Here is a 16917-nt window from a genome sequence, read left to right on the forward strand (position 1 = left end):
TTACGTTAAACATATTTCACCCTTAAATGATATTTCTCGCTCTTCGTTGACCCATATAAGCATACATTTGTTTCGAACGAACCCAGTGCAAAATTTGCGAGCTGGGGCCAATATCTGTGGTTACTTGAGTTGTTACATTCCGACATCAACAGCCAGTTTTCAGTCAGATAACTGCCTACACAAAAATGCAGCAATTAAAACAAAGACATGGAATTAAACCTGAAACCTTTTGTAAACCTAAAAATCACTTCTTTCATCCACTATTTGAAAGGAGGAAGTTAAAGACGGCGGTGGGAATCATTGAATAAATTTTGAACATGAACACATAGCCGTATTTGTTGGAGAAGATGAACCACCAAATCATAATCAATATTTTACAATGTTGTACTCTTTGTAGATATTTAAAAACAATAGTTTCGATATGTGGATTTAACTAACATATCATTCATTAAAAACAAAATGTACACTGATATGATAGTTTAACATCATTTCTTACAAAAAATTGTGGATCAAATTGTCGAACCATTAACACAAATAATCAAGAATAAATAACACGAAGTTTTAAAAAAGGATATTTCCTACAAGAATTGAAGATAGCCAAAGCCATTCCGATATATACATAAAGTGACAAAAACACATGTGACAACTATAGACCCATGTCGATTTTGCCAACTATATCAAAAATATTCAAAACCGCCGCGCCGTTAACAATAGAATGATTAAATTTTTGGAAATAATGAATATTTTAAATAATAGCCAACATGGTTACAGAGTCGGAAGGAGCTCATCAGGAATCAAAACGGTAAAAATCAAAGCTGCACATGAAAAAGCAAAACTACTCTATTTCGACCTGAGCAGAGCTTTTGATAGTCACATAACATTCTGTTGGAGAAACTATATTTTTCTGGATTTAGATCTTTTTCTTTGACGCTTTTGAAATAAAATCTTCAGGGAAAATATCAAGTTGTTTTACGGGAAAATGAGAAGTTCAATAAAATCGAAGGGTCCGTCATGAGTTCCATACTCTTATTAATCTGTATAAACGACATCGATATAAAAGAAAGCTCCATTTGTCTCTATTGCAACGATACCACATAATACTGAAAGCAAAGAATGAAGAACTTAAACATAAAACTCAAGTTGCAAAAAAAAAACAGATAAAGCAATGGTTCATAAGCAACAAACTCATGATTAGTGATGAGTGATGACAAAACAGAAAGTCACTTTTGGAGTGGAAGTCGAACAACGTGGAGTTAAGTTTCTAGGAGTATCGTTAGACTCAAAACTGAATTGGTCATTACACACAGAAGAGAAGAAATTGTCTAAAGTATTGTCCTGTTTAAGAAGACTCAAGACAGCAGGTACCCAACAAACTGCAAAAGTCGCATACTTTGCTAACTTCCACAACGTGATGCCATATGGAATCACTAAAGATTCACATTATCATTAGTATACATTATACAATATACTACAGTCGTCGAAGAATAGTCAAACACACAGAAAACAATACTACAGATCTTGTAATATACATTGCTGCAGAAGCAATAGAAGGTCCAAAATTTCAACAAACATTTAAGAAGCTCATGTTAAAGTAGGTTTTTATTTCGTTGAGGAATTGTGAATACGTAACAAGCTTGTAGCTTCTTTTCTACATTTTAGTCAGACAAACTGTATATGTATTATGTTGATGGCAATACGTATAAATATTTCTATTTCTAATCTAATCATCTAGCTACTAATTAATTAGCATTTAAATTTTAATGACTGATGTTCACTTACTATTATTTGCAATTACACTTTAAGCCACTTTTAATTTTAATAAATTATACTTTATATCACCTAATTAATGCTGATTATATTGAACTGGTACTTATTCAGTTCGCCATTATATGGAATTAGAGAAATAATAATTAAGAAATAAACTCCTAAAAACTCCTAAATATAATTCGTTATGATTAATTACATAATTTTCACGTATTTACTAATTAAGTAGCTAACAACTTTCTCTAAGTATCCTTAATTACTCTTTGGGTTTAAGTGGAGTTAAGTACAATTAGTTTCTAACTACTTATTTAACTAGTCATTGTACGATATAAAGCGAAAAACGCTGTATATTAAAAACGGTTTTATTAATTAACTAGCTGACCCCGTGAACTTCGTTTCAACTACAATTTAATTTTGAATCTGCAAAATCGAATGCTTTGAAATCTTGCAGATGTTTTAAACATATGATAAGCATAATAAATTTTTATTCAAAATATATTTACTTATCCCCTCCAAAAAATTGATGACGTCAGCCCAAAATTTTGCCAAATGAATCTTATCTAAAATGTCCAAAATAGGATGAGACTATACTTGTGATTTATCATTCTATTCATATTTTTTACTTTTGCTTATAGGGGGTGTCTCAAAAAAATTAATCACTGAGTCAATTTATTTTATTGATTGAATCAAGAATTGCAAAATTGAATTTTGAAATATTGCAGACGTTTGGAAGTTGCTGTTTGACATGGTAGGTTTTCAATCAAAATATATCTGTTTATCAAGCCCAAAAACTTGAAGACGTCATCTCAAAATTTTGCCAAATAAATCCTATCTAAAATGTGGAAAATATCATGAGTATATTTTCGTAATTTATCATTGCATTCATATTTTTTAGATTTGCTTTTACAGTGACTCAAAAAAATATATGGATCAGTCAATTTATTTTAGTGAATAACTCAAGAGTTGCAAAAATGAATACTTTCAGATCTTGCAGACGTTTTAAAGTTATTGTAAGCATGGTAAATTGTTAAGAATATTTATTTATTCCCCCCAAAAAATTTATGGAATGGCTCGCTCGATTTTCGCAGATAATTTTGGGAATACAATACAGTTATTTTTAGTATTACACTGCACGAACCAAGGTGGTATACGTGTTGATAGTAAATGTTGATTAGGTCATCACAAAATTGTGTGAAGAAAAGACTCAACTCGAAAATGCTGAATATGTTTCATTATACGTTTGGTGCGAAGGAAGTTCTGTCGAAACAACGTTCGATCAATTTTTTGACAATGGTTGATATAAATAAAACTCAGTGGATGCTCATACTCGAAATACGAAGTATCTACTCGAATATCAAATCAAAATATTTCTAGTTTTTCTAGATGATACTAATACTTCAGTAAGTAACAGTTGATGCTTAAGTAGCATCTCGATACAACAAAAAAGGACAACAGTGACAGTGTTCAACCATCAATGCAAAAATCGAGTCACCAAAATATAAGTTAGTATGGGGTAGACACCTTGAGATGGGAATCTCTATGGCCAGTGTCAGAAAAAACGCACTGAACAATTTATGCATAAACAAAAGTTAATTACATGAAAAGTCTTCGATATTCCTGCTCTTAATGTGTTTTTCAAACTGAATGCACCTTTTGACGACGTTCCACGTTCATGAAAGTCACCATGTTTAGTTAAAATTCACTCTTACAACGATCCTACTGGTTTTCTAAGCTGCTTTACAGACAGCTCAGTTATTTGCCACGCCGATTCTCATTTTTTGATTAAATGCTCACAAAACGCGTAGATGTTCAGTTTGTGTCCGGGAAGATAGAATGTTTCCAAGTAGGTACTGTTACGGTTCGAAAATAAGGGGTTGCCTAGATAACAGCGAGTCAGGCGCAAGTGAGAGACTGCGGTGAACGAGTGGCATTTTGAGCAGGGAAAGCGCGATTGGTCGCCTAATCGGGAATTTCCGCAACTCGTCCGACGGGATCGTGTTAAAACAGAAATCGAGTAACGGTCGGCAGCGGACGCACAAAATAAGGGGTTGTAACTTTTGGGGGAGCGACAGCCCGGAAAAGTTACACCGGGGGTGCGAGTGAGTGAGCTATAGAACCGTAAGTAAGTCACCCTTGCGAGATCCCGTATAAACCAGGTTTTCCTTTGCACAGAGACAGCCAAGTTTTCGGTTTCTTTTCTGTTTTTTTCTACAACTTTTTTCCTCCTCGACGTGGCGTGTTACTAATTTCTTTTGGAAGAAGAACGAAAAACCCCATTGGGGAGACCGTAAGAATTCCTCAGGCCTCCAAACCTCCCGACTCGTCCCACTGAGCCGACAAAGGGGGCGTCACGAAAACGAGAGGAACCGCCGTGCCAGATTTTTCCCCCCCCACGAATCCTCCCGCAGGACTTGCCTACAAAGGAGGGAGGAAGCAACCTGTATGGTGGTAATTCGTATCGAAAAGGGCGCTGTGTGCGACCCACTGTGTACATGTTAAGCTAAGGTGCTAAGGTGTAGTTTGGTAATTAATCTGTGATTTGAAGGGCGCTGTGTCGCGTCCAGTGTATTTCCTGTTTCATTACATTTAAGTAAGTTACCGTCTTTTTTATATACCCCATCTCCACCAGCGCATAGGTCGGTCGGCACAAAGGGTGTCGTAACAGTACTCAGTACATAGAGTAGATGCTCAGGTATATAAGAGTAATAATGAAGTAGGTACTTGATTATGTTGATTATGAGCACAACGCTGATCAACTTCCATATCCGAATTACCCATGAAATAAAGCATTGCGGTTTGCACCTGAGGTAGTTCGTCGCACATTTGATTGACTTCGTGTACCTATGTCAGCTTGTCGTTTTCTCGGCATTGTAATAAACTTCATAAAACGACAGAATCATTTTCACAGTCAACCAAATCTGTAAATTTTGTCTTGAGAATTTTAAAATATTGAAAACTTCAAATTAAATCCTCGAATAACGGTAAAGTTTGAGGTTTTGTCGAAACCAACAAAGTGAATATAGGTATATAGAATATCAATGAATGATAATTCAGAAGGACGAGCCGACATAGATATCTATGTCGATGGTGCCAAAACAGATAGTGGTTCAGGAGCCGGCATCTACTCCGAACAACTGAACGCACAAATCAGTGTACCTCTCGGCACCCACACGTCTGTCTTACAAACAGAACTGATGGGAATAATGCTGGGAGCTAGAATCATTGCTGAACGTGAAATCGGCAACAAATCAATACGCATACTTACTGATAGCAAGTCTGCACTACTAGCCCTGGACAGCTGTATGGTTCGATCCGGGCTGGTTTGGGAGTGTAGACAAACGCTAAAGTATGTAACGCAGAGGAATAGTGTGGAACTTTGTTGGATCAAAGGACACAGTGGCAACGAAGGAAACGAGAGGGCAGATGAGATGGCGAAGCGAGCCGCGCGCATGCCCTTCTGGGGACCTGAACCGGCAATCACGCCTTCGGTCGCCCTCTCGAACGAACTCGTAAAGCAATATACCCAGAGACGCCATGAGCAGATATGGGTGAAGTTGAGCAGCTGTCGGCATAGTAGAGCTTGTATGGCGACACCAGACCGTAGTTGACGAAATTTTATCTCTCACTTTCAAGGGACAAACTGCGTAAACTGGTAGGATTCCTTACGGGACATTACCAGTTTAACAAACATCTACATACGATAGGGGTGGTAACAGACCCAATCTGTCGTGGATGCAATGAAGAAGAGGAAACAGCTGAGCACATTCTTCGTGAGTGTCCAGCCCTAGCCTCCTACAGGGAATCCATACTAGGGGACGTCTGGCCTAGTATGGCAAATATCAGGGAGTTTCCACCCTCTGCATTACTCAAGTACATTCAAGCAGTTGGGTGGCTTGACGAGTAGAGGAGCGGGAAAACACCCTGATATGGACTTGGGGAAGGTACAATGGGCCCAAAGGCGAGGCCTAAGTGCCGGCTGGCTACGGTCAGCCCCCATAAATTAAGAATCCAGGTAAATAGAATGGCAGATCAAAATGAATAAGAAACTTTCGCAATGTGTAATTAAATTCACTTTAACCAAGACTTTTCTTAAAATAAACGACGTTTTTTTTACGAAAAAACAAAGAACGATTTGAAATGCAATATATTTTTCACAATCTCACGGAAGAATTAGTTTTGTATGACACGTCAGTTAGACGACAGGTCCGTCAGAAACGCCAACTATTGAAATTAATTCGAAGTGCCGATTCCCATACAAAATTTTTAGAATTTTTTTATTTTTTAACTGTCCTTTTAAGCAATCCTTATTTTTTTTATTTATAAACCATCCCCGTAATATAAAAAATGTTTCGAATCGGTCAAGCCGTTTTTGAGTCTTAGCGAGACTAACAGGAACAGCAATTGATTTTTATTTTATAGACGATTAAAAAATGGGGGTTGGTGGTAAAAAGGTGAAAATTTAGGGTTATGTGTATTTTGTGATGCCAAATCTTAAAAAAATAAAAATATAAAATTTTGTCCAAAAAATAGACAAACATTTTTTAGGGTGGGCCACCCTTATCACTTAGGGGTTTAAAAAATAGTTTACAACCCATTGTCAGACCTACCGAATATATATAAAACATTTCATACAAATCGGTCAACCCATTTCGGAGAAGTTCGGTTACAAACACTGTGACGCGAGAATTTTATACATAATGCATTATTATTTTAGAACAAATTTCCTTACCATAAAAAAGGTTATACTGACTCGACCTTAAAAGATAAACATATGCCGTCGCGGACTTTTCTTTAGAACTTTTAGAGGGGAACAATTTCGTCATACATGATTTTTACGTAACTTTAACCGTTTACGCAGCGTAAGCAACTGAAGCTGTCAAAGGAGGAATAATTTTCCCGTTTTTCCGAATTTTTCATTGCTACTTCGCTCCTAATGATCGTAGCCTGATGTTATATAGCTTATATGTAGATATGATACATGGACTATCCAACACAAAAAGATTTTTTGAATTTGAACCAGTAGTTTCTGAGATTCGCGTGTTCAAATAAACAAAAGCTTCAGCTTTATTATATAAGTATAGATTATTTGTCGTAATGGAATTTCAAAGTGAATATACATATTTTGATTTCATAAAACTAAAAAAAATCATAAAAACATGAAATTGAGCATTCGTCAAATGGACGTTATCACAATATTTCCCTAGCTTACCATCGGGAAGTAAAAATCACGTTCTTAACCTGTATTAGCGCGTTCGCTTAATTAAATTTTTCAAATTAATGCTCACCTGAGCGAAATATACGTGAAAAGTTACAGCGTTAACCCGTTTGTAAAGCATCAGTAGCCCACTCGCTAGCTGAAATTGAACTCGGAATTTATCGGGCATTTAAATATGCGGAGCGAAACCAAAATCGTATAACGTAAATTGAGATTATGTTAGTAGCATATAAGCCTATGTAGGATAAAATTACAAATCGATATTTTATCTAAAATACTTCAATTTTTAAGTGTCGGAAAAATCAAAGGATAAATTGTTAATTTAAACTACTTTTAATGGCTAAACGTGCATTTCGGATAGGCAGCGATTTTTCTTATGGAAATCATAGGATAGTAGGCCGACAATTTAAAACTGAGTTTTCGGGACTGGGGGTGCTGTCAATTCGGTCATCATTTTGAAGAGAAGAAAAGTGCAATTGGTTTTTTTATTTATCTCCGTCACCGTGGATCTGGCAAAAAATTTGTGTTTAAAAGGGTTGTAGATAATATAATTATGTATCAGTCTTATTCATAACTTTTTGGCGCAACATTAAGCATAAAAAAATTATGGACACAAAAATATAAAAAATTAAGGGAGGAAAAACTTCGATAAAGTCTTCTCAAATCAATTTTTTACCAATGCAAAACCAAATGTGATGAAGTGGCAGGCTGACTGGTCAAGTAGAAGACATCATCACTTAGATTGTTATATTTTTTTGTTAGTTACTTTTTTAATTTATACAAATTTATTAATCAAAGTTGCAGATAATAATATTATCTAAAAAAATTCTTATATAGGTATAAAACAACTAATTGAGCCCTTTTTTTCAAGATGGCAGCCGAATGCCAGCAGCTCAAGTTTCGAAAACTCAATTTTAGACTCATGGCCGACCACTGTCTCACTGTACTAAATACTAAGTTTATACTTTTACAAAAAGCGGTCCCACATGATAGTAAACAGAACTCCAACAGAGGGAAGACTAAAGACACACTGAACATACATTGAGCACTTAAAGAGCAAACGATTTTTAATTCCCACTTCACCAGCCACAGAGGGGTGATGCTCGAATTCCTAGTCGGAACAGTTGGACGAGTTCCAAGTATGTTGTATTCCAAAGACGAGAATAGACAATCAAAAGAGGAGGGGCTGGGAATTCTGAGCTCTGGTGCCTATTGCTGCTCCAAAATTTGTGTTTAATTTTTTCTTTTTTAATTCATTTGGAGAAATTATCGGTATAGAAATCATCATTCCCCTTTATTTCTGAATGAGATAACTGAAGAACATTTGTCCTCATCCAGTATGATTTTTCTAGCATTTCAGAAATGAATCTCACTGAAAATATGAATAAATCTTCTAAAAAACTCTTCGTCCAAAGTTCCGTATATCTTGAATCATCCACTTTTTAGTAAATTTAAACAAAGTTTTCCTTGCTAGAATTCGGCTATTCTCCCACAAATGCTTGTAAGAGATATTTTGATTTTGAAATATGTTTAGAATTTCCAACCAGGTTGTGCATATTTTTTTGACTTCCTAACTTGTAAACTACAACAGCACAACTTAAATGACTTTTGACAGATGAAGAAAACGAAGATCCAACAAAAGAAAATAAAGATGCGTTCTATGGAGGATTGCTACAAGCAATAGATGAGGGAGAAGAATATACAAGAAGATATAATGAAACGAAGGATATACTTAGTTATAGTTAGAAAGATTTGAAATAGAAGAGAAATGGAACGAATTCAAAAATAGCTTACTGGATGCACCAAGAAAGAGCTGTGAAATTACAAAAATAACAAATAGATTATTATTATTATTATTCGTAATAGTATTCCAACAGGCGAATCCAATTATACGAATACGGAATGGTACCAAAAAAGTTAGAAAACTCAACAACTAACAAATAAATATTTTAACTATAATTTCTCTTTATACTTCCTCTAGAACATCCTACTTTCGCTCAATCCGGCCTGTTGTTTAATATACTGCAAGGTAGATGAAAATATGTCAAATTGTTCTGCATGAGAGTAATTTTTGATGGATTGGTGTAGAGGTGATGCCAACAATACTTTCGTCCTAGGGACTGTTACCTCCAACAAGTTATTACTTCTTAACCTTCCAATCAACGTTCGAAACCTCAAGCGGCTTAGCAAGTCAGAACAGTCTATTTGAAATCGTAATATTTTGACCAACATATTCTCCTCCGGGAATCCCTGTTTAGGGTATACACCGTCAGTTCTGAAAACCATATAAATAAAAGGTTTTCGGAACACCAGCTATTAATTCTACCAAGTTTATTTTGCAATTTTCAACAATCAGCGGAATTTTGTATTTCTGGAAATATTTTCACATCGTCAGCAAACAGAGTGGAAATTATGTGTAGCAAAACCATACCGAACAGAGTTCATGAAATCATGTCATGATGAACCAATTGCTGCGCACCTAGGCATGTTCAATACTTTGAAAAGAGTGCAGAAGCTTTATTATTGGCCACATTGTTGGCCACGCATGCTTAAGGATCTACGTTATGTGAGAAGCTGTGAAGTATGTAAGGCGCAGAAGCCTCTCAATTTGGCGCCACCAGGATTGATGGGGAAGTCCCGTAAGGTCTCCTATCCGTGGCAGATGGTTGCGTTGGACCTAATAGGACCATTACAAAGGTTGTCTAATGGTAATAAATTTTTGCTTGTGGTATCAGACTGGTTCACGAAGTTTTGCTTATTGAAGCCGCTGCGACAGGCGATTAGCAGCCGTATCACCACCTATCTACGAGAGAATGTCTTTTATGTCTTTGGCGCACCGCAAGTGATAGTGTGCGATAATGGGAAGCAGTTGACGACCAACATGTTTAAAGGATTGGCCAAAGAATTTGGAACCAATTATGGTTTAATTGCAAATACCATCCTCAGGTGAATCCTGTGCTAACCTGAAGTTGTATAATAAACTACTATTAACACCCATTGGAACATACCATATTTTTGTTATGGAACAATTAATTTCTAAAGGAGGGGGGTAATGGTCGACTTTTGTAACAGTTATTTCTGATAAACCAACCTTCAGTATCTGACTAGATATTACCAAACTCAATATTAAACCTTTACTATTAAGAATCTCGTTAGCTCAAAATAATTCAAGAAATTTAACAGCGACATAATTTTGTTGTTACACACTGAATTAGATCGACTACATTGCCAAAATTCAGGAAAGTTGAAATCACTAAGTATTATCATTTTAGGTTTGAACAGATAATAATCTAATGACATTAAGGATTCTAAAAATAGCAGATATTTATCTACAGAAATCTTAGGAGGAATATACACCAAGACGATATAAAGGAATGTACCAGTAGTGTCCCTACATTTTACTATTACTACGAGTACATTAATCCCAGGTAGCACACAATATTTTAAAAACATGCAGGAAATATTTTGTTAATATTATATATGTGCTAAATATTTAAAATATTGTAGAAATATAAAATATATGTTGTGAAACATATATAAGAAAAGTAATATTTAATAAATATTGTTTAAAAGTTGGATACCAAATATATCAGACCTCAATATTTTTGACATATATATTAAATATATAATATTAAATATTGATTAATCTATAAATTTAAAATATTTTTTCATAAATCTTAGTCAGATATTTATTATTTCTATATTGTACAAATATTTCTTGAACATTGTGCTCAATATACAAGCACAAAACGTGTGATTCTTGATTTCTCATTAACTATTAGAAACATACAAATGTCAAAGATCAAAGTTGTACGGTTCTTTGCGTACTATACTCTAAAATAATTTTAAACTATACCGAGTGTTCTCTTTTTAAGACGTAGTACGCAACTTATACTTTTTCACGTGTATATTTTTACATATTCTCATTAACCTCCTCCTAGGTTTTATAGTAGAGTTTTTTGGAAATTTAAATATTGACAAAAATTACAATAAAGTTATTTTTAAATTGTTGTGGTGTTAATGAAGTTAAATTTTAATATAGAGATTATATTAAAAAATTGTAAAATTATTTTTAAATATGGATATTTAAGTGTTTTCAAATAACCTGTAGATTATTACTACATCTTATTTTATTTTTGTATCTTTTCTTTTTCTTGAAGTATTTTCTATACTTAAAGTTGATAGTTAATTTTTTACTTTTCTGAAAGACACGATCATATTAATGGTATTAGAACAAAAAACAGAGTAAGACATATTCATAAAATACAGGGTGTTCTATATTATAATATGGATATTTGAAAATTTTAAATTTTACAATTTTTTATAAACACTCTGTATATTACAATATATTCTTCCACGAAACGATTATATTCTACATTAAAAAATGAACTTATTTTGCGAATCCATTGCCAAAAATTTTTAATAAATTTCGTAAGTATACTGTTGCTATAAAGCCTAAGAAGAGACTATAATGAGAATATGTAGAATTACACAGGCTATTCTATTAAAAAAAAAAAAAAACTAATGTATTGGTTACGTCATAAAAACAGAAGACACTGTTCTGTTAAAAATAATGTTTGTGTTTAGAATTCAAAGAATCGTACAACTTTGGTCTTTGACTTTTTTTGTATCTATGATGATAATGAATGAGAATTCGAGGACTTTTCAATATTTATGTAATATTTTTAACATATTATAAACATACACGGCATTCAAAACGAATCGGACCCTGCATAACGCTATTAATAACTTTATTGTCACTTTATTTTAAATGAAATTTTGAAAATTTAGCAGTTGTTCTGTTTCACAAAACCATGCATGTGTATCATCCATAAAAATAAATGAAACAATTTTATATTATACTTTTAAATGGTGCGCCTCACTTTATTCCAGAGATTTCGATGAATACTGCGCACGCGTACTACTAACTGTCTTTAAAACGCAATTGGTTGGTTATGCGACACGTGGAAGTTGATTGTTTGCGAGTGTGTTGAGTCTGGCTATCCAGCATTGTGCGCCGTACACCGGTACTTTATTAGATTTGTTGTACTGTTAGTAATGATGATACAAAATGTATATCAGTGTTTAGGCTTATTATAGTAAACGAAATTTGCGTGTCCGTACATATTGACAGCAGGTGTTCGCTCGGGTTGTAACTGTTGCGATTTATAATAAAAAACAATCGTCTACATTCCACCTATAAAGACGACTCCATTACGTGGTTTGTGGCGTTTGTCGTGCAGCCTGTGTGGTGTAAGAACCTGTGTTCCCGAGTTCCAAATTGTAAGGTAAGTATAGATAGTGAACTGTCATGTCAGCAAATAAGTCGAAATGGGCCCGTTATTGTAGTAAGTATCGTTTCATTAGAAATGAATTACAACAGTTGTCGGATCCTGCTAATGTAAATAACGAGAGTGTAAGTGTTCCACCTAATAATCTGACCGATGCATCCGAAACCAACGAATGCCCTCACAGTTCAACAAGTTACTTAGCAGCTGAGGAGGTCCAGTCAAAACATAGGACGTTAATTGAAAGTTTTGCAGATAATAAAACCGCTGACTCGATAAAGACCAAAGGTACTGGCTCCCGGGAAAATAAATTTATTTTATTAATAAAAGGCTGGGCGATCGATCAGCAAATTAATTTGAAACAATTGAACTCTCTATTAAAAATTATGGCAGATGTTTTTCCGGATTTTAAACTACCTTCAGATGGCAGAACTATATTGGAGACCGAGCGTAAGGCTAATTTAACTGTAATGAAAAGTTCAAAAGGCACCGATGGTAACTTTGTTTATTTTGGTATTTTACCGTGGTTAAAAAAGTACATTGCACAAAATGGTTGTCTCAAAAATGCTCTATGTAGACAAGGTAGCATTATTTTATCAATTAATATTGACGGACTTCCTTTATTTAAAAGCTCAAATATTCAAGTCTGGCCAATTTTGTGTCGTTTACATTTAAGAAATATCAAAACAGCCCCTTTTATCGTTGCGTTATTTTGTGGTGATTCTAAACCGTTTTCATTAGATAATTATTTGCAAAACTTCATCAGTGAAATGAACAGTTTAATGCTAGAAGGATTCCAATTGGATGCATGTCTAAAAATTCCTGTTAGATTATTATGCTTTACTTGCGATGCACCTGCACGTTCTTTTTTAAAAGGAATTAAAGGACATACAGGTAAATTTGGTTGCGAACGTTGTGTACAGATTGGTCAGGTTTGTAATAGACGCTTAGTTTACTTAGAAACTATGAGTGAATTACGAACACATCAATCTTTTATAAATCAAGACAATCGAGAGCACCATGTTTCAACCAGCCCACTAATTAACTTGAATAATATAGATATCATTAAATGTTTTCCTTTGGATTATATGCACTTGTGTTGTTTGGGTGTTATGAGGAAGCTTTTGAATTATTGGACCAAAGGTTGCAATAGTGCGTACCCGGTAAGACTGTCAGTTAATTTACGTTTATGTTTAAATAACAGACTGAAAAATAGTGCAAAATCTATACCTACCGAATTTACCCGAAAACCACGAACTTTGTTAGAAATCGATCGCTTTAAAGCAACTGAATTTCGTACGATTCTTTTATATTTAGGACCAGTTATATTAAAAGATCTTTTGTCTGAGACTTTATATAAACATTTTCTATTATTTCATGCTTCTATGCGTATATTATTGCATCCTAAATTAATAATTTACGAAGATTGGGTTAATTTGGCCAAGCAAATGCTTACAGATTTTGTTAAAGACTCTTCAGACTATTATGGTTCAGAATTCTGTGTGTATAATGTGCATTCACTGATCCATTTAGCCGATGATGTGGTGTTTTTTAAAGAGACCCTGCATGAATTTAGTGCATTTCCCTTTGAAAGCTTTTTGGCAAAAATAAAATTTGCCGTAAGGTCTCCCTCTAAGCCTTGTGCTCAAATATGCAGGAGAATCTCTGAAGGTTATTTTTCGTTAAACTGCACAGAACAAAAAACAAAAAGTCCTTCAAATAAATCAACTAATACATTTACATTTTCGAATTTTAAGTATAATTTTAATAATGATAAGGACTGTTTTGCACTTCTTAAGAATAAATTGATAATTAAAATTATTGAATTTCCTGACAGTACATATGTCGTAGGTTATTTGTCAACTGATTTACAAAACCTTTATGATGATCCCGTCCCTTCGCGTAGAATAGGAATATATAAATTCAGTAATTTCAAATGGAATATACAAAAAATTCCAGTACATGATGTTGTAGGTAAATGCTGGGTTTTAAAAAGCGAAAATTATTATATTGCATGTGAACTTCTTCATTTAAACTAAACTTACATTTTTTTTAATTTTTAAATAACTAATAACAAAATATTACAGTATCGAAATATAAATAATGGACATGTGTAACAGTTGTAGCTATTATAGTTGTGGATTATTGTAATATTTGTTTTTTATATCATACTATATTATATTATTTTTGTTATCTTGTATTTTGTTTCTGAATTTCTACAAATAAAAGAAGAGTCTGTTTATTTTTGTTTTATAGTTTTAAAGATGTGGGATGTAATAATCTGGGCAACAGAAAATGCAATTGATTTCGTACCTTCTTCATGGGCAAGCGAAGATCGAAGTTTGTACAAGTATCCATCTGAGATGTCCCAACAAAAGCTCCGGCAAGTCATATATGAATCTCAAAATATTGAAGCAAACTATAAGTGGTATCCTGCTGAAGTTAAGGTAAAGGATGTAAAAGTTTTAAAACGAGCCCAGCAATTATGTGAAATGGGCCAGTATACCTCCAATATAGAAAATACAAGCGACAGCGATGAAGAAATGAACAAACGTAAAAATCGCAGAATGGTTTTATGTGAAAATGGTATGGTACATTTGATTAATTGTGTATCGCTTTATGTACTGAAATGTTTCAGATGATGAAGTTTATGACACACCATCCGAAAAATCTTTTCCCAAAAGCACTAACGACGATCTTGGACAAAAATTAAAAAGAAAAAGTCGCAAAAGAATTTCATATGAATTAAGTATAATGCATTTTCTAAAATATTGTCTCTCTTTGTACCACAGTCTTTTAGGTGATCAAGAAGGTTGTGATGTTTTACAAAAACAAGCTAAAACCAAATATAATATACCACCGGAAGAACAATCACATAACTCATCTAATCAAGAAAAATCATTTAACAATCGGCGTAAGTGAAGATAATTTTTATAACAGATTGAATCTGAAAACTAAAGCAAGTAAAGTGATCGATAATAAACGACCCATTTTATTTAAAATAAGAACACTAAAATTATTTCAAAAAGTTCAAAGAAATCATAAGTTTTTTGTCGAAAATTGCAATAGATTGAAATTAATAATCAAAATCACAAGCATATTGTTGGTGTAACTTTATTACACTTTTTTGTAGTGTCACCTTTGGGAGATGGATTAAGTGTTGCGAGCTCGACAAGTACGGTAACCAACATATCTCATGATACGGCTGTTTTGAGTGGTAAGTTTACAACAAAGTTGCTCTATATAGTATGTGTCCTAGATGTAATTGTGATGATTTCTGTATATTTTTAAGGAATTTGGAACCAAATACTAAAAAACCAAAGTGAAATGAAGTATTCGATTAAAGCGTTGGCGAAGAAAGTGGATGAAATGGATACCATGATGAAAATAAAATATTCACAAATAACCAGCTCATCTGGATCCATCAATGACAGCATGTTTGTTGATAAACTGCCATGCAGTAGCTCAGACGATTTAAATGCATTGGACAGTTGCATCATGGACGATCAAATTTTTTCAGACTTGGTATGGTACCCACTTACAGTATAGTACATTCATATAAGAATATGAACAAACTTTGTAGGTCAACTTTTTGTATCTAGTAGGTGGAGAAACTGTCACTAAAACGATATATATGATAATGAAAAAATTGATAACAAATACTCTTGCAACAAATTACTCTGGTGTTGGCAAAAAGCACAAATTGCCTTTTTGCAACTTGAAAATTTACAGTGCAGTTTTAGGTAAAATATTATATTAAGATCAAGCACATTAAATAATATTGTCTTTTGCAGCTGCTACTAGGAAAAGACATGCAACGGCATCAGACGAACAAATTAAGAAAACTGTTTCGTTATACTTGGCCCAAAGCAAAAATCGAATTACACATACAAAAGTTTAGTTTAAATTTACTCTGAAAATTGCAGGTAATTTTGTGGCTATAGAATTTTCAATTTTCACACTTGTACCTACACTTTTCTATTAACTGTTGTTAATAAAATTATCATCTAGATTAAAGTCTTGTGTTACGTGTGTAAAAAAATCTCATTTGTAAAATCTTCATTTAAAATAAAATTTCTTGAGAAGAGTTTTTCTTTTTTTTAATTTTGCTGATGTATAACTGTCAGTTGGATAAGTAGAGAATAAAGCGTTAAGATTAGTTCTTCATCTTAAATGTTTTTGAATAGTTAAGCAAATATTACAACAGGTTTACATTTTTTCTATTAAGGAGTTAGAGCAAAATGATCTGCTGTTTATTTAATTAAAAAATATATTGCAATAAACTAATGAAATATACAGACGGTGTCCGGAAAAAGCGGATTACCTCTTCGATAAGTCCTGGTGAGTAGTGAAAATATATTTTAAAACAATCCTTAATTTTGATGGAGTTATAACTATCCTTATCTAAGTTTCATTTTTATTACGTTTAACAACTATAATAACGAGTCCGATAAGTTGTGTGTAATAAAACTTCATGATCAAACATTAATTACTGTTTCAGTTGAAATGTACAATGTTATGATTGTTTTGTTTTTGTAGTGATTTCATAAAATATTTATATGATCGAAAAAATTGTCAAATTCAATGTTGTTACAATATTATATTGCTAATATGTAGCTAATATAAAAAACTATATATCGCATATATATT

The 16917-nt window shown here is 33.4% G+C and overlaps 1 protein-coding gene across 1 annotated transcript; it reads left to right on the forward strand.

Moving 5' to 3' along the window:
- Nucleotides 1-7850: 7850 nt before the first annotated feature.
- Nucleotides 7851-16227, forward strand: LOC135129125 (uncharacterized). Its single transcript, XM_064056206.1, has 14 exons — nt 7851-7922; nt 8066-8118; nt 9554-9925; nt 12223-12267; nt 12347-12555; nt 13009-13161; nt 13228-13419; nt 14524-14853; nt 14906-15016; nt 15068-15181; nt 15401-15484; nt 15560-15792; nt 15851-16010; nt 16062-16227. Exons 1-14 carry the CDS (start codon nt 7851-7853, stop codon nt 16166-16168), a joined length of 2235 nt encoding a protein of 744 aa, XP_063912276.1. The 3' UTR covers nt 16169-16227.
- The last annotated feature ends 690 nt before the right edge of the window (nt 16228-16917 follow it).

This window comes from Zophobas morio, unplaced genomic scaffold (genome assembly GCF_036711695.1).
Source record: "Zophobas morio isolate AGI-343-1 ecotype UQ-CSIRO unplaced genomic scaffold, CSIRO_AGI_Zmor_V1 ptg000014l, whole genome shotgun sequence".
Classification (NCBI taxonomy): Eukaryota; Metazoa; Arthropoda; class Insecta; order Coleoptera; family Tenebrionidae; genus Zophobas; species Zophobas morio.